The sequence below is a fragment of the Pocillopora damicornis genome, chromosome 3, assembly GCF_964200805.1.
Source record: "Pocillopora damicornis chromosome 3, jaPocDami1.2, whole genome shotgun sequence".
Taxonomy (NCBI): Eukaryota; Metazoa; Cnidaria; class Anthozoa; order Scleractinia; family Pocilloporidae; genus Pocillopora; species Pocillopora damicornis.
The window spans coordinates 610,754-631,468 of record NC_142672.1 but is presented as its reverse complement, the minus strand read 5'-3'; the positions used below and the strand labels follow the sequence as shown (position 1 = coordinate 631,468).

General features: G+C 36.9%; 2 protein-coding genes and 1 long non-coding RNA gene across 3 annotated transcripts; 1 reads left to right on the top strand and 2 right to left on the bottom strand.

Moving 5' to 3' along the window:
- Positions 1–479: 479 nt before the first annotated feature.
- On the bottom strand, positions 480–1,483 carry LOC113673987 (uncharacterized). Its single transcript, XR_003446474.2, has 2 exons — positions 1,267–1,483; positions 480–684 (listed from the first exon to the last, which is right to left on the bottom strand). It is a non-coding gene; the product is annotated as an uncharacterized LOC113673987 (long non-coding RNA).
- A 2,178-nt stretch (positions 1,484–3,661) lies between these two features.
- LOC113673938 (uncharacterized) lies at positions 3,662–13,687 on the top strand. The gene is made up of 8 exons (XM_027190407.2): positions 3,662–3,818; positions 7,237–7,403; positions 7,825–8,011; positions 8,856–8,988; positions 9,646–9,748; positions 9,856–10,071; positions 10,569–10,687; positions 11,438–13,687. Exons 1-8 carry the CDS (start codon positions 3,805–3,807, stop codon positions 11,852–11,854), a joined length of 1,356 nt encoding a protein of 451 aa, XP_027046208.2. The 5' UTR covers positions 3,662–3,804; the 3' UTR covers positions 11,855–13,687.
- On the bottom strand, positions 13,195–20,695 carry LOC113673940 (fatty acid 2-hydroxylase). Its single transcript, XM_027190408.2, has 5 exons — positions 20,335–20,695; positions 17,494–17,556; positions 16,970–17,398; positions 16,386–16,638; positions 13,195–15,229 (listed from the first exon to the last, which is right to left on the bottom strand). Exons 1-5 carry the CDS (start codon positions 20,608–20,610, stop codon positions 15,153–15,155), a joined length of 1,098 nt encoding a protein of 365 aa, XP_027046209.2. The 5' UTR covers positions 20,611–20,695; the 3' UTR covers positions 13,195–15,152.
- Positions 20,696–20,715: the final 20 nt, after the last annotated feature.

Here is a 20,715-nt window from a genome sequence, read left to right as displayed (position 1 = left end):
GTTGCTAATCGTTTTTTTATTTTCGCATGAAAAGGGGCTACGTGAATACATTACGCGAACCGGAACCGGAAATTCACAACAGACAGTTTCATTTCCTGTCATTGTACTGCATGGTAAGCGGGAATTGCAAAACAGAAAAATAAAAATAAAAAATACGAACAGACAAAAACAAAATTAAGAGAGAAGAAAAGAATCTTTTGGATAAATAGAAATGTTTGCACAGTTTCCTAAGCGAATTTGAAGTCGAAATAAATGCACAAACTTTGGGGAAAAAAAAAGCAAGGGCGACCTCCCAAGTTTCCCACGTTGATCAGTTTTTTTTTGGTAAGCTTATTTTCGGTTCAACAATAAAGCGTGTGTATCTGTTAGTAAACATGGATTGGAGAGTACACCTGTTTTCACGAGAATTTTCATTTCACGGTTGTTGTAAACTGCAAACATGAGATGTTGGAGTTCACTGATTAATTTTGAACTGAGAATCAATGATGATCATTTATTACTCTACTCTGCAGTCTAATTCTAACTTGGTACTTCTGCTTTCCTGAGCCTAGTCATGATAATGTGTCTATTTCCGGTAATTATAAGTGTTCCAGTCTTCAAAGCGGTGCCTCTTCGCTTTCAATCTTGTGTCTTCATCATACTCTCTTGGCTGGTTATATCCGCGAATATCCTTTGGGGCATCACCTTATGATCGAGGACAAAGAAAGAGTCACTATGGTAGACGAAAGACTTGTTCCCAGTCTCCTATCTTTTACCAAGGAGTCTTGTACTCAGACATCCCACGGTCGTGTTGTTGGGGAGAGTAATTTAGGGATCTGAAAACGAAATTAGCGGGTGCCTCAGTGCTATCTGGTGAACTTGAGCTCTCTTTGAAAAGTTCTTACCGAAAAACTTTGATACAATTCCGTTGGTGTGGTTGAGTCGAATTTGTTATTCATTACAGTGACTGACTTTTCCCTTCGTAACAACTCCGGTTTTCTCCTCGTTTATAAATTACGTAGAACGGTTTATTTTTTTCAATTTTTTTAATTTACTTGTCTACTAATGGGCCTCATAATTCAACCTTTGTTTATATTATTCTCTCAGCAGTTTTTCGTTCGGAAAACAATTCATTTCAGTTTTCGGTTTCAATGAACATTTTGGCGAGTTTTCGTGTTTCAGGTGAACGCAAGAGAATGTAAACTGCAGTTTATAATCTCTTGTGTGTCCCTCCTTGATAAGAAATACGTTCCCAAAGTAAAACAATGAACGGAACGAACAGTTTACCTTCTGGCTGGCCCACTTGGTTATTCCCCATATGAAACGCTTCAGAATAAGAAATATACACCGTGGCAGCGATAAACAATATAACAAGGGCTTTAAATTGCTGCATCTTCTAAGAAAAAGCTATCTAAAGAAAAATCCACACAGAGTTGTCGAATCTTGATCAAGGAATGTTTTGAACAAAACTTATTCCTCCGTTTTTATCTGAGGCTGTCAGGAAAAGCGGCAAAGGAAACATGTGTTGTGCAAGAAGGAGATGGGACAGAGCTGCCGGTTTCTTTGTGATAAGAAGCCAGCATCCACAACCACAGCCTAAAAATCAGCTGGATGCTTCCTTAAAGGAAAGTCCTTCCGTCATTTTATCATAAAAAAAACTGATACCAAGCTGATTTTAATCCATTTTGAGTCATGTAGCATTTAGAGATCATTGCAAGCTGTTCACTCAACGTTTCTGGATCGACAGAATAGCTTTTACTATTTTTTTTTTAATACTAAATTAGCGATCTCAGCATAAGAATATCAGATACTCAAAGATTCAGCAGGCATTTTTTCGTGAGTCGAATTAACTCCACACTTAAACAATTATGGTTTGAGTGTTGGAGACTAAGGAATTCGATCCTCAAAAAATTTAGCACTCTCTCTCTCACAATTTAAAGTCAAGTCCATCCCTTGTTTTTCCCGTCATTTTTATGATACTCTCCCAAGTTTAAACAAGTTGACCTTGAAAATATACTCTGTGTAATCCTGAGCACTAAGAAACAACAATCATACATACATATACAAAATTATCTTTATTGTTTGCGAATTCTCAGGTTGAACGCGAACTAAATGACACGGTCAACCTGTACATATATTAAGCGGTCACCTCGTCACTCCCCGGGGTGACCGCTTAGTAAACCCATAGAGATCCTCCTGAAAGAGATATCCGCTTGGCTAACAGACGGCCGGCTCCCACACAACCATATAACATGTAACATATTACCTGATAACAAAATATTTATCAAGTGAAAAATATATGGGTTATATCCTAAATGGTCCAGATAAGTTCATATCACTCCTGCCGGTCCGATATGGATCTGCATCCATTTAGATATCGCATTTAATTCTCAATAATGGATGATTCATAAACAATTAAAGTGACAGAGCCACTTGCCAAACGGACACCAGGCATATTTAAACTGTATCTCAAGTATATTTTAATACTTTTGCACTTGTCTGAGTTAAGTTTTATCTTTTTTAGTAGAGTTTCTTTTTTTTATTACCTAGGTAGAAAAGTTACCCAATGTGACAATTTCTCTAATCAAAGGGTCATCCTATAACGTTACCGCTTTTAGCTTTTTTTTGCGTTTGAAACTTTTGTATCGGTTTTGATCAGTCTTAGCCTCGTGTAACCTAATGAACAACATACTCCTACCACTCTATTTGATGAGAGCTCTCAGAAGTCTAATGTAACAAAATAACACTACCACGGAAAAGGGCAATATAGTTTTACTGCTGCATTTGTGCAAGGATATGGCCACTTTAAAGACAGAAAGACACAACGAATGCACAGGTCGTGTGGCCATTTTGCCGGGAAATATTCAATTCCTCGTTTTTAAGCATAAAGCGTGATAAGTGGCGCGTAGGAATTTGAGAGAGCACGAGAAAAACTTGTAAATCACGAGCTATAAGCGAGTGATTAACAAGCTTTTCGAGTACGTTGAACCAAACGCATTCATAATCACGAAGTATTTTAAGCTCTTTTCCTGGAACTGCATAGGGTAAGGCTGCAACGAGTTATTAAGTTCGTTGTTTGAATTAACCGAGGTCCTTTTTCAAATTTGGGCCGATCCTTCATGCAAATTCGAATTAAGTCGGTTGGCAATTCGTGAAAAGTTCGGCGTCTAAACGGCGCCTTGCTTCCTGCATGCTACCATGAATATCAATTTTTCTCTCATCATCCACAGGTAGAGTACAAATATGATAATTTATTTGCGATGTTCTTGGTGAAAGGTACTCTGAGTGCAATAAATAGGTATATCGCAACGTGAATAGTTAGCCCAAAAACTGTGAGTAATAATTCCGTATATGCCTCTCTCGTTATGACGATATATTTCTCCTTTTGGAGGAAAGTGAAAAATTGTTACAAACTCTGCGAAACAACACACGCCTCCGCCAAACGTTTTGAAGACGCGCGCAGATTTACGACTTCGAGGACGTACCAGTCACCTGACTGTCACATTCGTATTAGCTTTTTAATCTACATGACATCTTTTCAATTTATACCCCATGCTCGCGAGTTATTGGTACTAATAAAGGCAGGCGGAGGAGTTCTGTTTGTTGGTCGATCCGTGCCGTTTGGCTGGCCAGAAGAAAGGGGGTAAGTTTCTTTTGTTTGGCTGGCCAAAAGAAAACTGGCACTAGTTACCATTCTCCCTCCTGTGAAAATATTTAAAATGCTACGATTTGGACTACTTAAAATCCTCAAACTTTGAGAATCAAATTATGCGTAATTTCTCGAGCGTGTTTGTAAGCTATTAGGCGCCTGAATCACAGGACGTTATGAATTCCTTAAGGTGAGTGGCCCATTCCTCCAAGTTAATTGAAAATAATGTTTTAGATGGCGCGATTATCGAAAGTTTGTCTTGAGCTCATGCAATTGCGGCGTAAAGAATGTAATATTTACCATTGCCTGTCTATAGCAGTTTTAGCCTCAGTGTACTTGATGATGATAAACCTGTAATTGTTGGTCTTCTGTAGATAGATAGATAGATAGATAGATAGATAGATAGATAGATAGATAGATAGATATATAGATTATCTATATTTGCCCACAGACATCAGCCATAAAAACATTCAAATATATAAACATGCATTAAATGGATAAGATACCATAAAAACTATACTTAAAGCACAAACCTAACTAAAGCTGCTTTCCATGAATGCCGTGCCGGAACGTACTTCTTTAGTTAAAAGCTTAAATAATCCAAGGGACTCTGCTTGTCATATGTCACGAGGGAGTCTGTTCCAAAGAGTGGCGCCACTACAGCTAAAGCTATTTATGTAATAGTTTGTGCGCGGCTAAGGAACATTAAGCTTATTCTCAGAGTCTCTTAGGTTATATGCAGTTTCTCGCCTTTCAAATTTGGAACATAAATAATCTGGGGTTAAACCATGCAGAGACTTATAAACCATTGTGGCTCTTTGTATTTGCTGCTGGGAAGCTAGGTTTTTCCAGCTCAGGAGCTCAAACAAGTGACCAGCATTGGCGTCATAATTTGAATAAGTCAAAACATGGGCTGCTCTGTTTTGTGTCTTCTGTACCTTTTTCTGCAAAGTTATCCCGCAGTTTCCCCAAACAATATTACAATAGTCAAAATGTGGCTCAATCAGAGCTTGATATATTAGAAGCAAAGTTGCTTGAGGGACAAGGTGCCTTATTCATTTTATAGCCCCAATGCCAGAAGCAACTTTCTTTGTTAGTTTATCAATGTGACTGCTCCAATTAAGTTTGTTGTCAATGGTCACTCTGAGTAATTTTGCAGTGGTGACCTGGCTAACTTGATTGTCTTAAATTGTGATTGTCAGAGAAACTGCAAGAGTACTTAATCTCTGCCTTGAACTGATGACCATAAACTTGGTATTAGTCATATTTAGCGTAAGTTTGTTTGCTCTCAACCAATTGAGAATACAACTGAAGATTGTCTACACAATCACCTGCATATGTAAGGTGGGTGTTGTCGGCATCACAAAGTGTGGATTGAAATTGACCAAATGTATGAGCAGTCTGTGGAAAAGTTGCTCTTTTTTTTTCTATTTTACACCAGTTCAGGTAATTTAGTGCTAACAACTGTGTTGAAAACGTAAATTGGCCACTGTAAAGAGTAAAAAAAGCTGATGTTTTGAGCATTAGCCCTTTGTCAGAGCAATTGGAGGAATTGTGGGTTGTGTGTGGGTTTATATGCAGAAAGTGGAGCTATGCTATTGGTGGGAATATGGTGAGAAGAAAACAGGAATAAATTAGTTGAATGAAAAGCGCTCGTTGATTCCGTGGGGATTAAGGGTGCCAATTTGGAAGATAAATTTTTGTTGTAGTGTTTTGGGGCTTTCCAAACTCCCTAGATGTAAGGAAAGGCCGCAAACTGCCATATGCTGTGTAAAATGATTAGGGAGATTAAAGTGTTTAGTGACCGGTTTGGATGCATCCTTGTCATTTCTTTCCACACTGTGAATGTGTTCTCGGAATCGGTCACTCAGTCAACTCAGTTGTTAACACTAAATTACCTGCTATACTCTCCCACTGACGCAGAACCACAGTTTCTTTAGAAACTTACACCCTTTATTCCTTTAAAATTCAGGTCTGTTGACATTCCCCATTTCCTATTCCCCATTTCCTATTCCCCATTTCCTATTCCCCATCTCCTATTCCCCATTTCCTATTCCCCATTTCCTATTTCCTATTCCCCATTTCCTATTCCCCATTTCCTATTCCCCATTCCCCATTTCCTATTCCCCATTCCCCATTTCCTATTCCCCATTCCCCATTTCCTATTTCCCATTTCCTATTCCCCATTTCCTATTCCCCATTTCCTATTCTCCATTTCCTATTCTCCATTTCCTATTCCCCATTCCCCATTTCCTATTTCCTATTCCCCATTCTCCATTTCCTATTCTCCATTTCCTATTCTCCATTTCCTATTCTCCATTTCCTATTCTCCATTTCCTATTTCCTATTCCCCATTTCCTATTCTCCATTTCCTATTCCCCATTTCCCATTTCCCATTTCCTATTTCCCATTCCCCATTCCCCATTCCTCATTCCCCATTCCCCATTCCCCATTCCCCATTCCCCATTCCCTATTCCCTATTCTCCATTTCCTATTCCCCATTCCTTATTCCCCATTCTCTATTTCCTATTCTCCATTTCCTATTCCCCATTCCCCATTCCCCATTCCCATTTCCTATTCTCCATTTCCTATTCCCTATTCCCCATTCACCATTTCCTATTCCCCATTCGCCATTTCCTATTCCCCATTCCCTATTCCCCATTCCCTATTCCCCATTACCCATTCCCCATTCCCTATTCCCCATTCCCCATTCTCCATTTCCCCATTCCCCATTCCCTATTTCCCATTCCCTATTCCCCATTCCCTATTCCCCATTCCCCATTCTCCATTCCCCATTCTCCATTCCCCATTCCCTATTCCCCATTCCCTATTCCCCATTCCCCATTCCCCATTCCCCATTCCCCATTCCCCATTCCCTATTCCCCATTCTCTATTTCCCATTCCCTACTCCCCATTCCCTATTCCCCATTCCCTATTCCCCATTCCCTATTCCCCATTCCCTACTCCCCATTCCCTATTCCCCATTCCCCATTCCCTATTCCCCATTCCCCATTCCCCATTCCCCATTCCCCATTCCCCATTCCCCATTCCCCATTCCCCATTCCCCATTCCCCATTCCCCATTCCCCATTCCCCATTCCCCATTCCCCATTCCCCATTCCCCATTCCCCATTCCCCATTCCTCATTCCTCATTCCTCATTCCTCATTCCCTGTTCCCTCATCCATAGCCAATTTAAAACTACAGTTGAGTAACTATTTATTAATTGATAACATCTTAGCAATAAATTGAGTTCTATCTTACAAGGTGCTAAGTTATGACTTGTTGTAAATCAGTTTGCATTATTCACTTGTAAACATTCAAGCTTATTGGCTAGAGCCCATTTTTATAACCATGAAAATAATGATAATAATAATTAAAGTAATAATGATAACGATAATTTTAGAACAATTATCATTGTAAAGGATGCATTAATCAGTAATCTCATTTCCTAACAAGACTGAAAAACAGTTTAAAGATGTAATGGTCAAAAGTGATGAATCCTATCAAGTTAATAATAATGAAGAAGATATTGATGAAAACTGAAATGTTTAATTTTTGTGTCTTTTTGCTAGTTAATGGTAGTGTTATTTATTTTTTTTACTTGAAGGAAAAAGGTTGGAAACTTCATTGCTGGTAATGATACCAGCCAGACTCAACAGACAGACCAACAAGCAAAGGGAAAACATACTCCTCTTCCTGAAGATCAATATGTATTTCCTGGAATAAGATACACCCTCCACTTTGTTACCGTTGATGTCACAACAATTGGTCAAAGTGAGCACATAAATCTCCTTATAGATTTTGACATAACTAGTGCTTTGCTTTGACCCCTTTGCAGTGATTCACATTTGATTTCTCCTCACCACATCACTCCTGAATCACACAATAAAGTCATGAGAATAAAAGGAAATGATCATCAACTTAATTAAGAAGCTCTTGATTGGTAAACAAATTCTCCTTGTGAGCACCTTAGGCAGTGTATGGAGAACAGTATGGAGAATATGTATACTGATGATTGGGTGTCAAAGGTTAATGAGGAATAATCTTTGCGCAGTTATCATTACTCAGAGTTACTAATTGGTCAACTGTTGAATCTTCTCCTTTCTTTTTTGTATGAAATTGTCCTACATTTGTATGTTGTTTTTAAAGGAAACTCAGAAAACTTATTTATCTATTACTTCTGTCTAAATTACAGCCACATTTGGCCTTGTCACTGGAAAGACAAGTGTTTCTTCTGATGTGACAAGTAAGTATGCCAAGCTTGGTGAACCTTATCAGCAAGGATTTATTCTTGAAACATTTAAGGCAGTGCCAGGAATTGGGAAGATTGGTTGGAATGCAAGTGAAACTCCATATCAAGGAGTCTTCTCAAGGCCAATGGGGTATGTTAAGAAATAAAATATATCAGTCTATAATTTCTCTCAGTCATTATGCATGTTGTGATTGGTCAATTTAGTAGGCCATACTCTTTCATTTGCCCACTATGATTTAGAGACGTTTTTGTTGCAAAATCTCTAGTTCCTGAATTTCATAGGAATTGAATGTTTACATCTTTTGTTTTCTTTGAATGTGGAAGTTGTGCTCAGTAAGGAGAATTTTCCCTGTGCCCTTGAAAAGTTTTCTTCCAAGTATCTTTACGTCAAATAGTCCACACTATCTGGCAACTTTGCTTTTTGCTTTTCAAAGAAAACCTTGTGATACTTTTCCATTTACACTGCTAATCTATACTGCTACTACAACAGGTTTCTGTATGTTTCCTATTTGAAAGCAATTTTCCTGAAAATGCAACTACTTATAGTGGACACCATGTTTTCTTGAGTAATTTTTCATTGGAGTGAGAGACTCATAAGAGTCACCTTAATCAAAATATCTTTTATCTCCTTGTTGGTTTGTTTGAAATAATAATTTTCTGAATGAGACTCATATCACTTAATTGTGTAAAAGTATGAAGTAGATTTGAAGAGAAATAGTGGTATAATATTGGTCCAAAACATAAATGTGCAACACTGGCTCCTCTGATGTTAGGAAATAAGGTCAAAACAAGAACCTTGATGTACAAATTTTATTTTTATGATTACTTTTTTCAACTATATGTGATTCATTAATTGATACATTCCAACTAGTTTATGATCTTGTAGTCACACATTCAGAAACTCAATATCACATTAGTTAGGCGAGAATGAGTCCTTACCTTATGCTCAGAAAACTGCTGTTTTTATCAATCAGTGCTCCAGTTTACCACTCATGGCAACTGTTGGTGGTAAAGTCAAGCATCCAGACAGTGGAACGAGCAGGACTGTTGGATCAGCTCTCGGGTCGTGGTAATGATGTCACTAACCAGTCAGGAATTATTTCAGTGGTAAGTGGCACTGCTTTTCTTTCACTTAATTATTGTACAGTTCAGTCTCGTGTCACTTTTGTTGTCATAACTGTATCAGACTTTTTCTTTGTAATTAGTAACTTCCAGGTGAACTGTGTTTTCATTTTAAACTGAACTAAAAATCCACAAGAAATTGTTGGAAGTTCAAGTTGAAGTGGTTTAGTGTTACAAGCCTAGCTTGAATCAGCCCATCACTACTGTGAGAATGTATCCGTTTTCCTGAGCATGAAGCAACTAGGAGGTAAAGAGAGAGGAGATTATTTTCCAAGTCTGAACAAAAGTTGCTCAGACCATGACAATCTAGCCAGAAAAGTCTGATAGTAAGCAGAGAATTCTCCAAACTCACTTATAAACACCCTGCTTAATCCAGAGTTGAGGTTGCTAATCACCAAAGCCAAGTTGTATAAAGGGTGAATAATGGATAAACTGCTAACCAGCAGGTAAGTGTTAGCAAAAGGTATGGTGTTATCCACCCAACAGAGATTTATTCAGTGGATAGCATTATCTAAACCATGAGTTCAACTCTCCTCTACTTCAAAATGAAAACTAGAATTTAATAAAAAGGTAGCTTATGCATAATGAGCCTGAAGTATGCTGTTATCAACACCAGTTTTTGCATTTACTTTTCTGTGGCAGATTGCTCAATATTGCAGGCAAGGTGGGCGTTTAGCAAGTGTTGAACTAACTGGACAGAAAGAAAGTCAGGGAGTGTTAGCAAAAGTTGGTGGTAAAAGTGAAGGTAATTGAACATTTTCATTTAATTGATACAGTTTTTTTTTTACTATGAAAATTTGTTGAAAGGTAGTTGAGAAGGAAATAAAGCTTGTTTTTTCCTTGTGGTTTCAGTGTTTGGCTGCGATGTGTTCTTCAACATGCCATTGCACCAGAACCCTACACTGTACACATACCAGCTTGTTAATGTTCCTGTTCAAATAATGTACTTGGGTCCTGGAAAGCTTGTCAAAGTCACTTGTGACTGGATGGCACACTTTACTCAACATTTACAAAAGGGATGGAAACTGGTGGATATCTTTTGGGATCAGGGAAAAAGAAGTCATGGAGGTATTTATGCTGTTGTCAATATTTCATAATTTAATTTCTTTTCCAGTATGGCATATTGTCAAATCCTGCGATCTGATTGGTACTTAGTGTGATTTGGATTTTCCTTAAATCATACCAATGCCCTAGTGAGTTTTCATCTATAGTTTTACACAGAAACAATTTTGTTTTAATTTACGTATATTTAATCTTTGTAAGGCTAAAATGCACTGGAAGAAATACTTAACTTAAAATACTCACCCTTAAAACATTAAAATACTCACTGCAAGGTCCTCCAAGCTGGCAAAGAACACATTTTGAATATGTAGTCCTCAAATGGAAAATAAAACTTGATTACATGAGGAGGTAACAATTATCTCATCGACTTTAACAGAAATGGGAAGGTAATCATATGTGATACAAAAAGTTAAGAGTGGGTTGAAAGAGATAGGGAATCCGTTGTGAAGTTGTTGAAATATTTGCTAATATCAGTTAACTAACTCATTTCTCTGGTGCACTAGACTTTTCCCTCTCTGGAGATCACAATTCAGTGTGGTTTTTTGAAAGAGAGTCTAAAAAAATGACAGACCTCTATCCAGTTTACCAAGGCACCATTATTGAGTACCAGCACACAGTAAAGGTATGTGGTTGTTTCTGGAACAGGAGAGTTGAAACTCAGACTTTGTTATGAACTGTTCCCTGTCTCATTACCAGACTGTGATGGTTGCCCCCTAGTTAACCACGGAATGTACATCTTCTTGCTCTACACCAAGTTTTATCAATTGAAGATGTTTAGTTTCATACGTTCTGTAATTAAAACTGAACTAACAAAAAAGTAAAGGGGTAAGTTTCTAGAGAAACTGTGGTGCTGCATTGGTGAGAGAGTGTAACAGAGTAATTTGGTGTTATCAACTATGTTGATAACGTAAATTGGCCACGGTTAAGTTTGAACCTTTCCCTCACAATATCCAGGTATTTATTCTCAATACTATCTGCCATGCATTTTGTAAACATGAAGCTCTGAGAATTCATTCTTAAATGAAACAGTATCCTACCCTCTATTGTTATAAATACAATGTCAATGAAAGGATAAACTTATTATAATTTTAATTTGTAACATCTGGGGCTGTAAGAGTTACTTTAGGCACATGGGAGCTTGCACATCAGGATTGTGTGGGGTTCCTTTTCTATTGTTATTTGGAAGAAATATCCTTACCTGTTTCCCCTTCTTGTTGATATCAACATCACCTTAATTTTTTTTTTAGGTACCAGTAATTAAGACATTTTTAGGACTGTAAATTAACTTCAAGTTGTTATTCAATGATTTTCATCCTCGGTAGAACTTAGTAATTAAATTAGTACTTCTGACAACATTTCTTTTCCTTTGCAGCTGGGCTTTTTTGAGACCAAAGCCAAAGGAGATTGGACACCAATGATAACAGAAATGGGCAACAGAGGCTGGGAGCTAGCATGCATGCTAGAGACTCCAGAGGTTACAAAAATAGGCCTTGGAAACATGACATTCAAAGTGTTATTTTTCTTTCAAAGACGTTTGGTGCAACCCACACCACATGGGGGCTACCCCACAGCTATCCCACAGGGAATTCCTGGTCCCTATAGGCCTCCTCAGGCCCCTCATGTTCCACCCCCTGGGGCACAGTACCCTATGACTGGGCAGGCAGCAGGGTACTACCCTCCTCAGGGGCAAGGTGCTTATCCTCCAACAGGAGGATACCCAAACTATGCACCTCCACCCTACAGTGCAGCACCTGAACCAAGTGCTCCCCCCCTGCCCGAGAAACAGTGAATGTCATCATTTATATCTGTTTAGAAGACCTAATTTCAAATGTAATTTTTTATGCTGTGAGCTGCATACTATTATTCGTACTACGATCTCAAGCATTAGCATTCATATATATATCTATATATATAAATTTGACATAATAAGGAATTTTTTAAATTAAAATTTATTTAAAGTTATTATATGAATATAGCTAACTCTGAGCAGAGGCTTCTAGAGTGTGAAACTCCACTCATGTAATGAGGAAAGGAATTGGTTTGAAAGTGGCCTGTTGTTCTCTTAGTTTAAACATTGGCATTTTGTAAAACTATAGCCAAGTAGTTCAAAACTCATTGGCACTCATTGTTGGTTTACTTTATACAAAACTTGTACATCAACATTTCTTACCTTTGTGTCTGGATTTCTATCAGCTCTTCACAAGTCTTTTCAATGTGACAGTCACAAATAACATTGAAAGGTTGTAGAAATGATTGTATGACTGTTAAAGTTTGTGCAGGTGAAGAGGTCTGAAAAAAATTCAGGCTTTAACAGAGTTGAACTTGTGCTCTGGTCAGATACTGGTCATACAGTACTACCTACTGAGCTGTGAAGCCACATATTGGGAGCATGGTAAATTTATGTGATATATCTTGTCACAATTTTGCATTCATCATAAATGAATGTGAAAAATGAAATATTGAATTCTAGTATATACTACACAGGTGAATAATACTTTCCACATACACAGATTGGCTAGAGAAGAAGTGAAGAGTAAGTATAAAGTGAGCAGTGATGAGTTTAACTTCCATTTTGGGGGGGGGGGGGGGTTTAACATTCAAGTGATTGTCAGTAAGTTTTCCAATTCAAATATTAAGAAACAGTGTTTCCTAATTTAGGAAACACACAGAATGGTCTTGTCTTTGATGGACCAAGCATGCTTCAATTCAATCTTAATTTTATATATTAAAATGTGCACTTTTTACATCGCCCATTCCACAATTGTTGTCAATGAGTTTTATATGCCTTTATTTGTTTATGCAAGGCATTATCATAAAAAAGTTCTGCACTGTTTGTTTTTTGAGAAGGAACTTTGTCATTACTTTAGCCCAAACTGTCCTTAGAAATACTGGGTTGTGGAAAAGGGTTGACACCCATGGCTTACAATGACAGATAGATGAGACTCCTGCTTCTGGGCTATTGATTGGAATCAGGGTAATCCTTTCCCTCAAGACATACCATTTAAGTCATGTTTCAGTTTTGTATCTGCTTTTATTATTTTTTTTGAGGGCACCTCTAGGGATCTTGTGAGATAGCTACTTGTTTAGAGGGTGTCCTTCCATAGACAGTAAAAAGGAAGACAACAAATCTAGGAGTGAATTGAGATATTTTATTTAAGTTCATGCAATTGATACATAAGGTTCAAGAAAAATAGTGGTGAAGCTAATAATAATAAGGCAAGTCAATGCTACTGTGATACCAGAACTACCTAGAACTCTGGAAACAAGTGACCTCACACTGATACCAGAACATCAAAACATAGCCTCGGCTGTATTACAAAATACAGTATTAGTGCCCATTACTATGGGTAATAACCAAACTAGGTTAACCTATGCAGAATGTTCCCTATAAGGTTGTGAGCTAGTCCCATTAATGCCTTGATCAATGAATTGATGCCATCTCTGTATCTTGAACCCAAAGGTAGAGTGAGAGCATGCACACCCTACAATTTGATAACTAATAGTTTTTCAAGTGATATGGTCCAGTGTTGGAGATATCATAAATAAAAATACATGTCACCAGAATTATCACTACAAAATGAAACCATACCAAATTCATACACAATAAAACCACCAAATGAAACCACTGTCTCATGCAAGCTTCTTTGGCCAAATATTCATTTTTCTTTGTATGTGTAGCTCCTTCCTGGATAGCAAAACAGTCTCTACTATAAAACTGCTATCAGCCTTGCCCCTCACCTTGCTCCATGTTTCACGTTTACCTTTAGTAACTGTTTGGTCTTGAACAATCTACAAAAAACCCTATTAATTTGCAGTCAAGTTTACATTACATTTTAAATAGGAGCTCAGCCTACTAATACTATCCCTTACAAAAGAACCTTGACTGCAAATGAATTTCCCTAACCCTAACTTCTCACAAAAACTAGATAGCCAAGCTATGAATAGTACTCAGGGACAAGAAATATTTAAGTTAAGTTAACATTTGTAAATAATGATTGTCTTTAAGTTAATGATGTGTACAAGTCACACTGAATACCTCAAACCTAAGCTTTTGAATATTTTTTTAAGCAATAGACTGATGCAAAAATTAAGAATAAAACTATTACTTTAAAGTTTAAACATTGAATGCTTTCTCCTCATTAAAATAAAAAAAATTATTGATTATAATATCAGGTGATGAAAGATACACTCAATATTAACGCATCAATATTACAATGAAAATTGGATAGGATGAAAAATTGCCAAAACACTGTCAGGGAGAAACTGTTACCAGGATCCATTTTAACAGTCTGAATATGCTATCTTGGTTTTTACCCAAATCCAAAAAAGAAATTTAATTTCCTTCTTGATGTTATTTTGTCTAAGTCTGAAGCAGGGTAAAAACAACAACAGACAAAATCTGTGTACATCTGCACCAAATGAGAAAATTTGGTGAGGAAAATCATTGATCAAACTTGTTAAAGCATGATATCAAATAACCCTTCTCAGCTGAGTTTTCCCTTGAATGGACATATTGTTGCTCGATTACTAGAATTAAACACTGAAAATAACAGCAAAACACTACACCCAAAATATGATAACCATTTGAAACTGAAGTATTTGCTTGTCTTTTTTACCCATTTCATCTCATGAGCATGTTTACAACTGTCAGAAAAAGAAAACCGCCAAGAACTGAATGAATAAAACTATTGATCCACTAATATATGGTAGAATATCTGAATCATACCGGGTTGTAATGAACCAAAATCACGATAAGTCATTCTTAGTGGTACAAAAATTGCCTCTAAACAAAACCTAGAAATGTGAATGATTGTTACTGTCCAAGATGAGTCATTTTCAACTCACTATACCCACAACTATCACTATATAAATAAAAAATTATGTGGTAGCTAATTCATGGTGCTAATGTAAGAGAATAAAAAAGACACTGCTTTAGTTTATCCTCTTTAATAAATTACTGGAATTCAGAGCCTAATAAATATTTAATATTACAAAATGCATTTAACAAGATTCAGCATCTAATTGTAGATACCCTTGCCTTATATTGTGTATTATAATATCAATTGGTAAATAATGATGAATGGAATCTATGCTGCCTTGACGTGTGACTTGTCTGGTTGGGTACCAAATGGATAATCCCACAATTTGCTAGAGATACCAAAACCTGTACAAACAACAGTGTCATTATGAGTTAATAATTAATATTCTTAAATAGTGCCTGAGAAAGGCCTACCTATTTCCTAATAAGCTACCATGGTAAAAATCCTTATGTACCACACCACTGTGCATGGTGTGTGCAGTTCCACTTTGGCTGAAAGTTCCCATCAAGTTGAGCCACAAGGTTTAAGAACTTTTAAGATTGTTTTTCTGTTCTATTTCAATTGAGATTGACCTTTTGAAGCTCAAAATGAAAAGAAAAAACGCTAAATCACTCTTGTTTTGAAAAACAATACGCATGTACCCTTTTCAAGCCCTGGAATCAGTTTTGGAGTTGATGATACTTCATCCCCAAACACCATGCAAATTGTGGCTCTAACGGAGGCTTTACAATTTGGGGAACTCATCACAAAAACGGTAAACATTATTTTGAAGTGTTGATTCATCCTAAAAGTGTTGTTCAATGGAAGATTTTGTTTTAAAATAGAACACTTGTCAGAATTTTCAACACAAAGCAAAATATTTCTTTGTCATTTTAGCCTTGTCACTCATTCAATAGTTTTCAGTTTGAACACAATTACCTGATAAACCTGACTCAGTTGTAATAACATATTTCTTTTTTGTTTGAGGCTGCATGCCACATTATAAAGGAATTGGTTTATGCTTTAGCTGCAAGTATATTGAGTTATGGATGCACTTGCTTCTCTCATGCTCTCCAAACTTCCCACATGCATCCATAACACATACGCATGCTAAGTACAGACCAATTCTTCAGTGATATTATACTTTACAAAACTGTTTCAAATAGCTCATGCCAAAACTAACTGTATAACACCTAGAATTTTGTGCAAATGCTTAAAGGAACAGCACCTTGTAGATATTGAAGAAATGAATTTAATTTTTCTTAAAGAATGTTTTCCAAAAAACTCTTTACTTTTAATTCCAGTAGTTGTTATATTACTTCAAGTGTTTGAAAATTAAACATTTTTCCTAAAAGATTAAAATATATTCCATTCAACAGAGCAAGACTATGATTGTGAGGCACCAATCACAGCCTCCACAATGCACCTGCCCCATAACTGTCCTGCAAAAGACCCCACCATGCAATTAGCCACTCTTAGGCACTTAGCCTGTTTTATTAACATACAAATAGTATTATGTACCTTTCTGCTGGTCTTCAAAATGGTGCGATACATGGTATTTCTTCAGCTGGTGTAGATAACTTCCAGGTGTTGGAGAGCCATGGTGTAAGTAGTAATGCATCATATCATATGTAATATAACCAAACAAACCACCAGCAAACAAACTCCTGGCCATGGCTAGTGGGAACAGTAAAGCAAATGCAAAGTAGAAGATGGATGCCAAGATACCTGCAGCTACAGGAGGAAACACCAGTCTTCCACTATCAAAAGGCACCTTAAGAAAACACAGAGAAGGAGTGATGATCAGATTTCAATATAGAGTACAATAATTGTATTTCCATGTTGTTCACACACCCTGAATACCACTTCCAAGAGATTTTTACCAAACATTACATATTGCTAATAACCCTAACAACATGTTATGTTGAAAAAAAACACAGATCTTGTCTTGGTTTGCCAGCACAACCTCACTCTAATGGTATCACAGCTCAGCCAGTCCTGACCAGGTTTTTCTCAGATCTTCCCACATTTATTCTGTTATCAACGCAAAGATACAGTCATGTAACAGTAATCAACATGCACAGGACACTCAAAACACTGCATACCTTGTGATGCTGCCCATGAAGAAAAAAATGAATGGTGATCCAAAATGGGTCATCAGCAGGGACATGATTGATCAAGTGAAACAAGAAGCGATGTAAGACGTACTCTATCAATGACCATATAAAAATGCCAAACAAGAACAGCAGTGAAAACGCAGATAAAGCCTTGAGTTTGGAATCTAGGTAATAAGGATTGATACTTCCAATTCCATTCTGCGTGGTTAGATCGTGGAGGCCCAGGAAGCTTACAAACAGTATGATTGGAATCCAGATTATGGGTACAACATACCATGGAGTGGTTGAAAAGAATTCCACAAAGTCAGACTCAAAGAGTCTCAAGGGGCGATCAACTGGGGAATGAACCCAACTTAGATAGTCTGCACGAAGTTTCCCCACTTGTGGAAGGATTGCTTTGTTCCAGTCAACAAGATCCTGAAAGAGATGGCAAAAAGAAGTTAACATGTACTAACAACAGAAACAACAACAGAGCAAACAAAAATGTTTAAAACAGTTATCTAAATTCATACCTCTCTCCAGCCATCCATAGGAAGATTTTGTCTTGTTGTTGAATCATATTCTTTGTTCTCCTCCTGTACATAATACAAAGTCAAGTCAAGTCAACCAACAATAATGATCAGAAGTAAATTTAACACTACATACTTCAAGTTGATACTTCAAAATGTATTGATTTTCAAGTTCACACCTTTTCATCAATCCCTACTGTACTACCCACCCAGAGCAATCCATGAGCATTTGACTGCTCTCCAGGGAGGAGGGAACTTAGACCCAAAGACTTTCCTGAGGTTGGGAAATTTTAGCCTTGCCTTGGTGGGGTAGGGATTTGAACTGGAAGTGTCAAGTCTTTCCTGCAGAACACATAAGTGGCTAAACTGCAGGAAAACCTGCCACTCATTTACGTCTCGCTGAAAAAGAATAGCATCTGTTGTGTTATGCCTTGTTCTTGAAAACCGTACGACACATGTAAATGAGGTGGATCAAAGTGCCAGGGTATTCTGCAGTTACTACCAAATGAGTATTATTTTTTTAGAATATGGATGAGTTTTAAAGTTAAGAGTTTGCTCTCATGAGCAAATGGCTCTGAAAAAAAGGTCTATGAAAGCTGAGCAAAATTTTTGAAGGTATGTTAAATAACTAGAGTGAACATTTCAGTTGAGTGATTTTTAGGTTTTGAAGCTTGAATAGCCAAATCAATTGCTAATCAATGAGTAGAAAGTCACTGTCACTGGTCTTATTTTTTTCAAGAATAGTTGTTTCCATAGAGCACGAAATGCTATTGAATAATAAATGAACAAAAACCTTTCTAAAAATATCAAATGCTACTACATTTTACTCAGTTTGGAGGGGCATTTGACCAAGAAATCTAGCTCTTGGGTAGGTATTTTGAATGCAGTTGGCCCAGGAGGCGGGAGTTTTAATGAACCTACTGTCCAAAGTCCAAATTCTTAAGCCTAAATTGTTAATTCCACCCAGTCAAAGAGCATTTCACACAAAGAATAAATATATCTATAAAAAACTGATATGTAAAGTACATGACAAAAAAAACAATTGTTTGAAAACAAAAGAAAAACTTAATTAACACTCCTGTCGCATTCCAAAAGTTAAATTCAAATAAATTTGTAATAACGTAAATGTTAAAACAAAGTGCAGAATTAAAAGCAAATTTGCTGACCCATGTGCTTAAGTAGTACAGCCTAAAATAGTGAATTAATTAAGCATTTGATAGATATAAAACTCTTGACAGTTTCAGATAGCTAACACAGAAACAGTTAGACACAATAGGATTGACAAAAGTTTTTATATGCCATTGCCAAAACACCTAAAAATTGTGTTCCATTAGTTTATAATGTAAGCAAAATATCAACTTTTCCAAAACCTCCTCTATTACTCTGGATGTTTTGTTACTCATTTTAACACTTACTGTTAAAAAAAAAAATTAAAAAAAAGGTGATTGAAAGTAGAACCAAACAACATAACAACTAAGCCTTGGCCACTCCTGGAGCTTCCAGTAAAATGAAGCAACAGAGATGCTGGAGAAACATGAACACTTGTAATTTGATTAAAACTTGATACACTTGTTATGCACCTGAGGTAGATAACCAGAAAGCCCTAAATTCTTTCACTACTAGAGATAAACACTGCATCAGTTGTTTATTTTTTAAAACCAAACTGTCCTAGATAAAGACCTCAGAAACATGTTCAAATGTAGGAGGAAAATAAAGTTTAATAACCTTTAACAAAAACTAAAGGATGACCAACAACATAATAGCTGCTTAATTAGGCTTCTGGAATGTTACCGAGTCAATTCAAATGCAGATAAGGATGGATGTGCTTTACTGAACTTTTAACACTTGTGGCAGAAAAAAAAACCATGTTGTCATGGCTTCTGAAATGTATTTCTATCAAAAGGGTGAGGTAGACAGGCTCGTTGTTTGCACACCATCAGTCAAACAAACATATCATCCCTCACAAAACTGCACTTGTGCCCTCAAAGACACTTATAAGTACACAGTGTTTACACAAAATTGGTGATGCCCAAAACATGTTTACTTTCCTCCACATCTTATTGTTCTTTTCTTATTTATTGACAATAGTGACAACATTTTGTTGCTGGAATGCTTTAATAATAAAATGAGTGAAATATAATAGATATTGTAACTTGCCGGTTAATTTTGTGACTTTAAACCTGTCCTGGATAAAGATCTCAGAATCATGTTCAAATGAAGGAAGACAAAAAATCGAACAACACCAAACCTACAAAAGAGTAGCTACTTAATTTGGCTTCTGGAATGGTCCTGCTTCAATTCAAATGCAAATAGGATGGAATCGCTTTTCTGAAATTTTAACCCTTGCGGCAGGGAAAAAACATACGTGCGAAGTCAACCACGGGGAGTCAGTTTAAAACGAAAACATATTTAACTGCGTCAAAGAAAAAAAGTACTCGTGGTAAGAATTGAATTTTAATACCTTAAGGTTGAGGTAATTAAACAGGTTTGAATTAAATTAAAAATAACGGACTATTCGTAACATGCATGGTAAATATGGGCTGATCTGTCTGGCGTGAAATTATGTAACACAAACGGGAGGAGGCCACCCAAATTGTTTCAAATCCGATGTTGTAAATGTCCATCCCATAAATTTACCACAAAAAAAAATACACAAAACGCTAAACAGTACTCTGAACATGTAAAAACTTTCCATTCAATCCTGTGTGGTTCTAAATGTAAATATTGTTTTCGATAATTTACCAAAACAACTGATCACCGACAGCAGTACAATGGCCAGTTTAAAATAACTCAGAATAGAGGGCTTTAAGAAGTTTCAAAGCTAGAGAAAAACAATTTTCTAACCTCTCCCTTTAAGCGTCCTATCAGGTATTTTCCAAGCCAGCCATATGCAAAATTTGTATGTCTGTGTAGATCATCTTGAGTCATCACTTTAGTCACATCCTTGCCCGCGAACCGCAGCAAAATATCCTTCCCCCCGGGATGTCTCTCCAGAAATTCACTAACATCGTACACCTTTCCACGGTGTATGATCCAAAAATCTTTCTCCGAGTTATGCTGTTGCACTTCCTCGACGGAAAACAAAGGGAGTTCGGGCCTTCCCGCGCAACTCTCCGCCATTGCTCAATAAACTAATACAAGGACGTGTACTGTTGATGTAACAAAGTCCACCTCAAACAAGTTTGCAGCCTTACTGGGAATAAATAATCCGTGAAGAACTGGGGT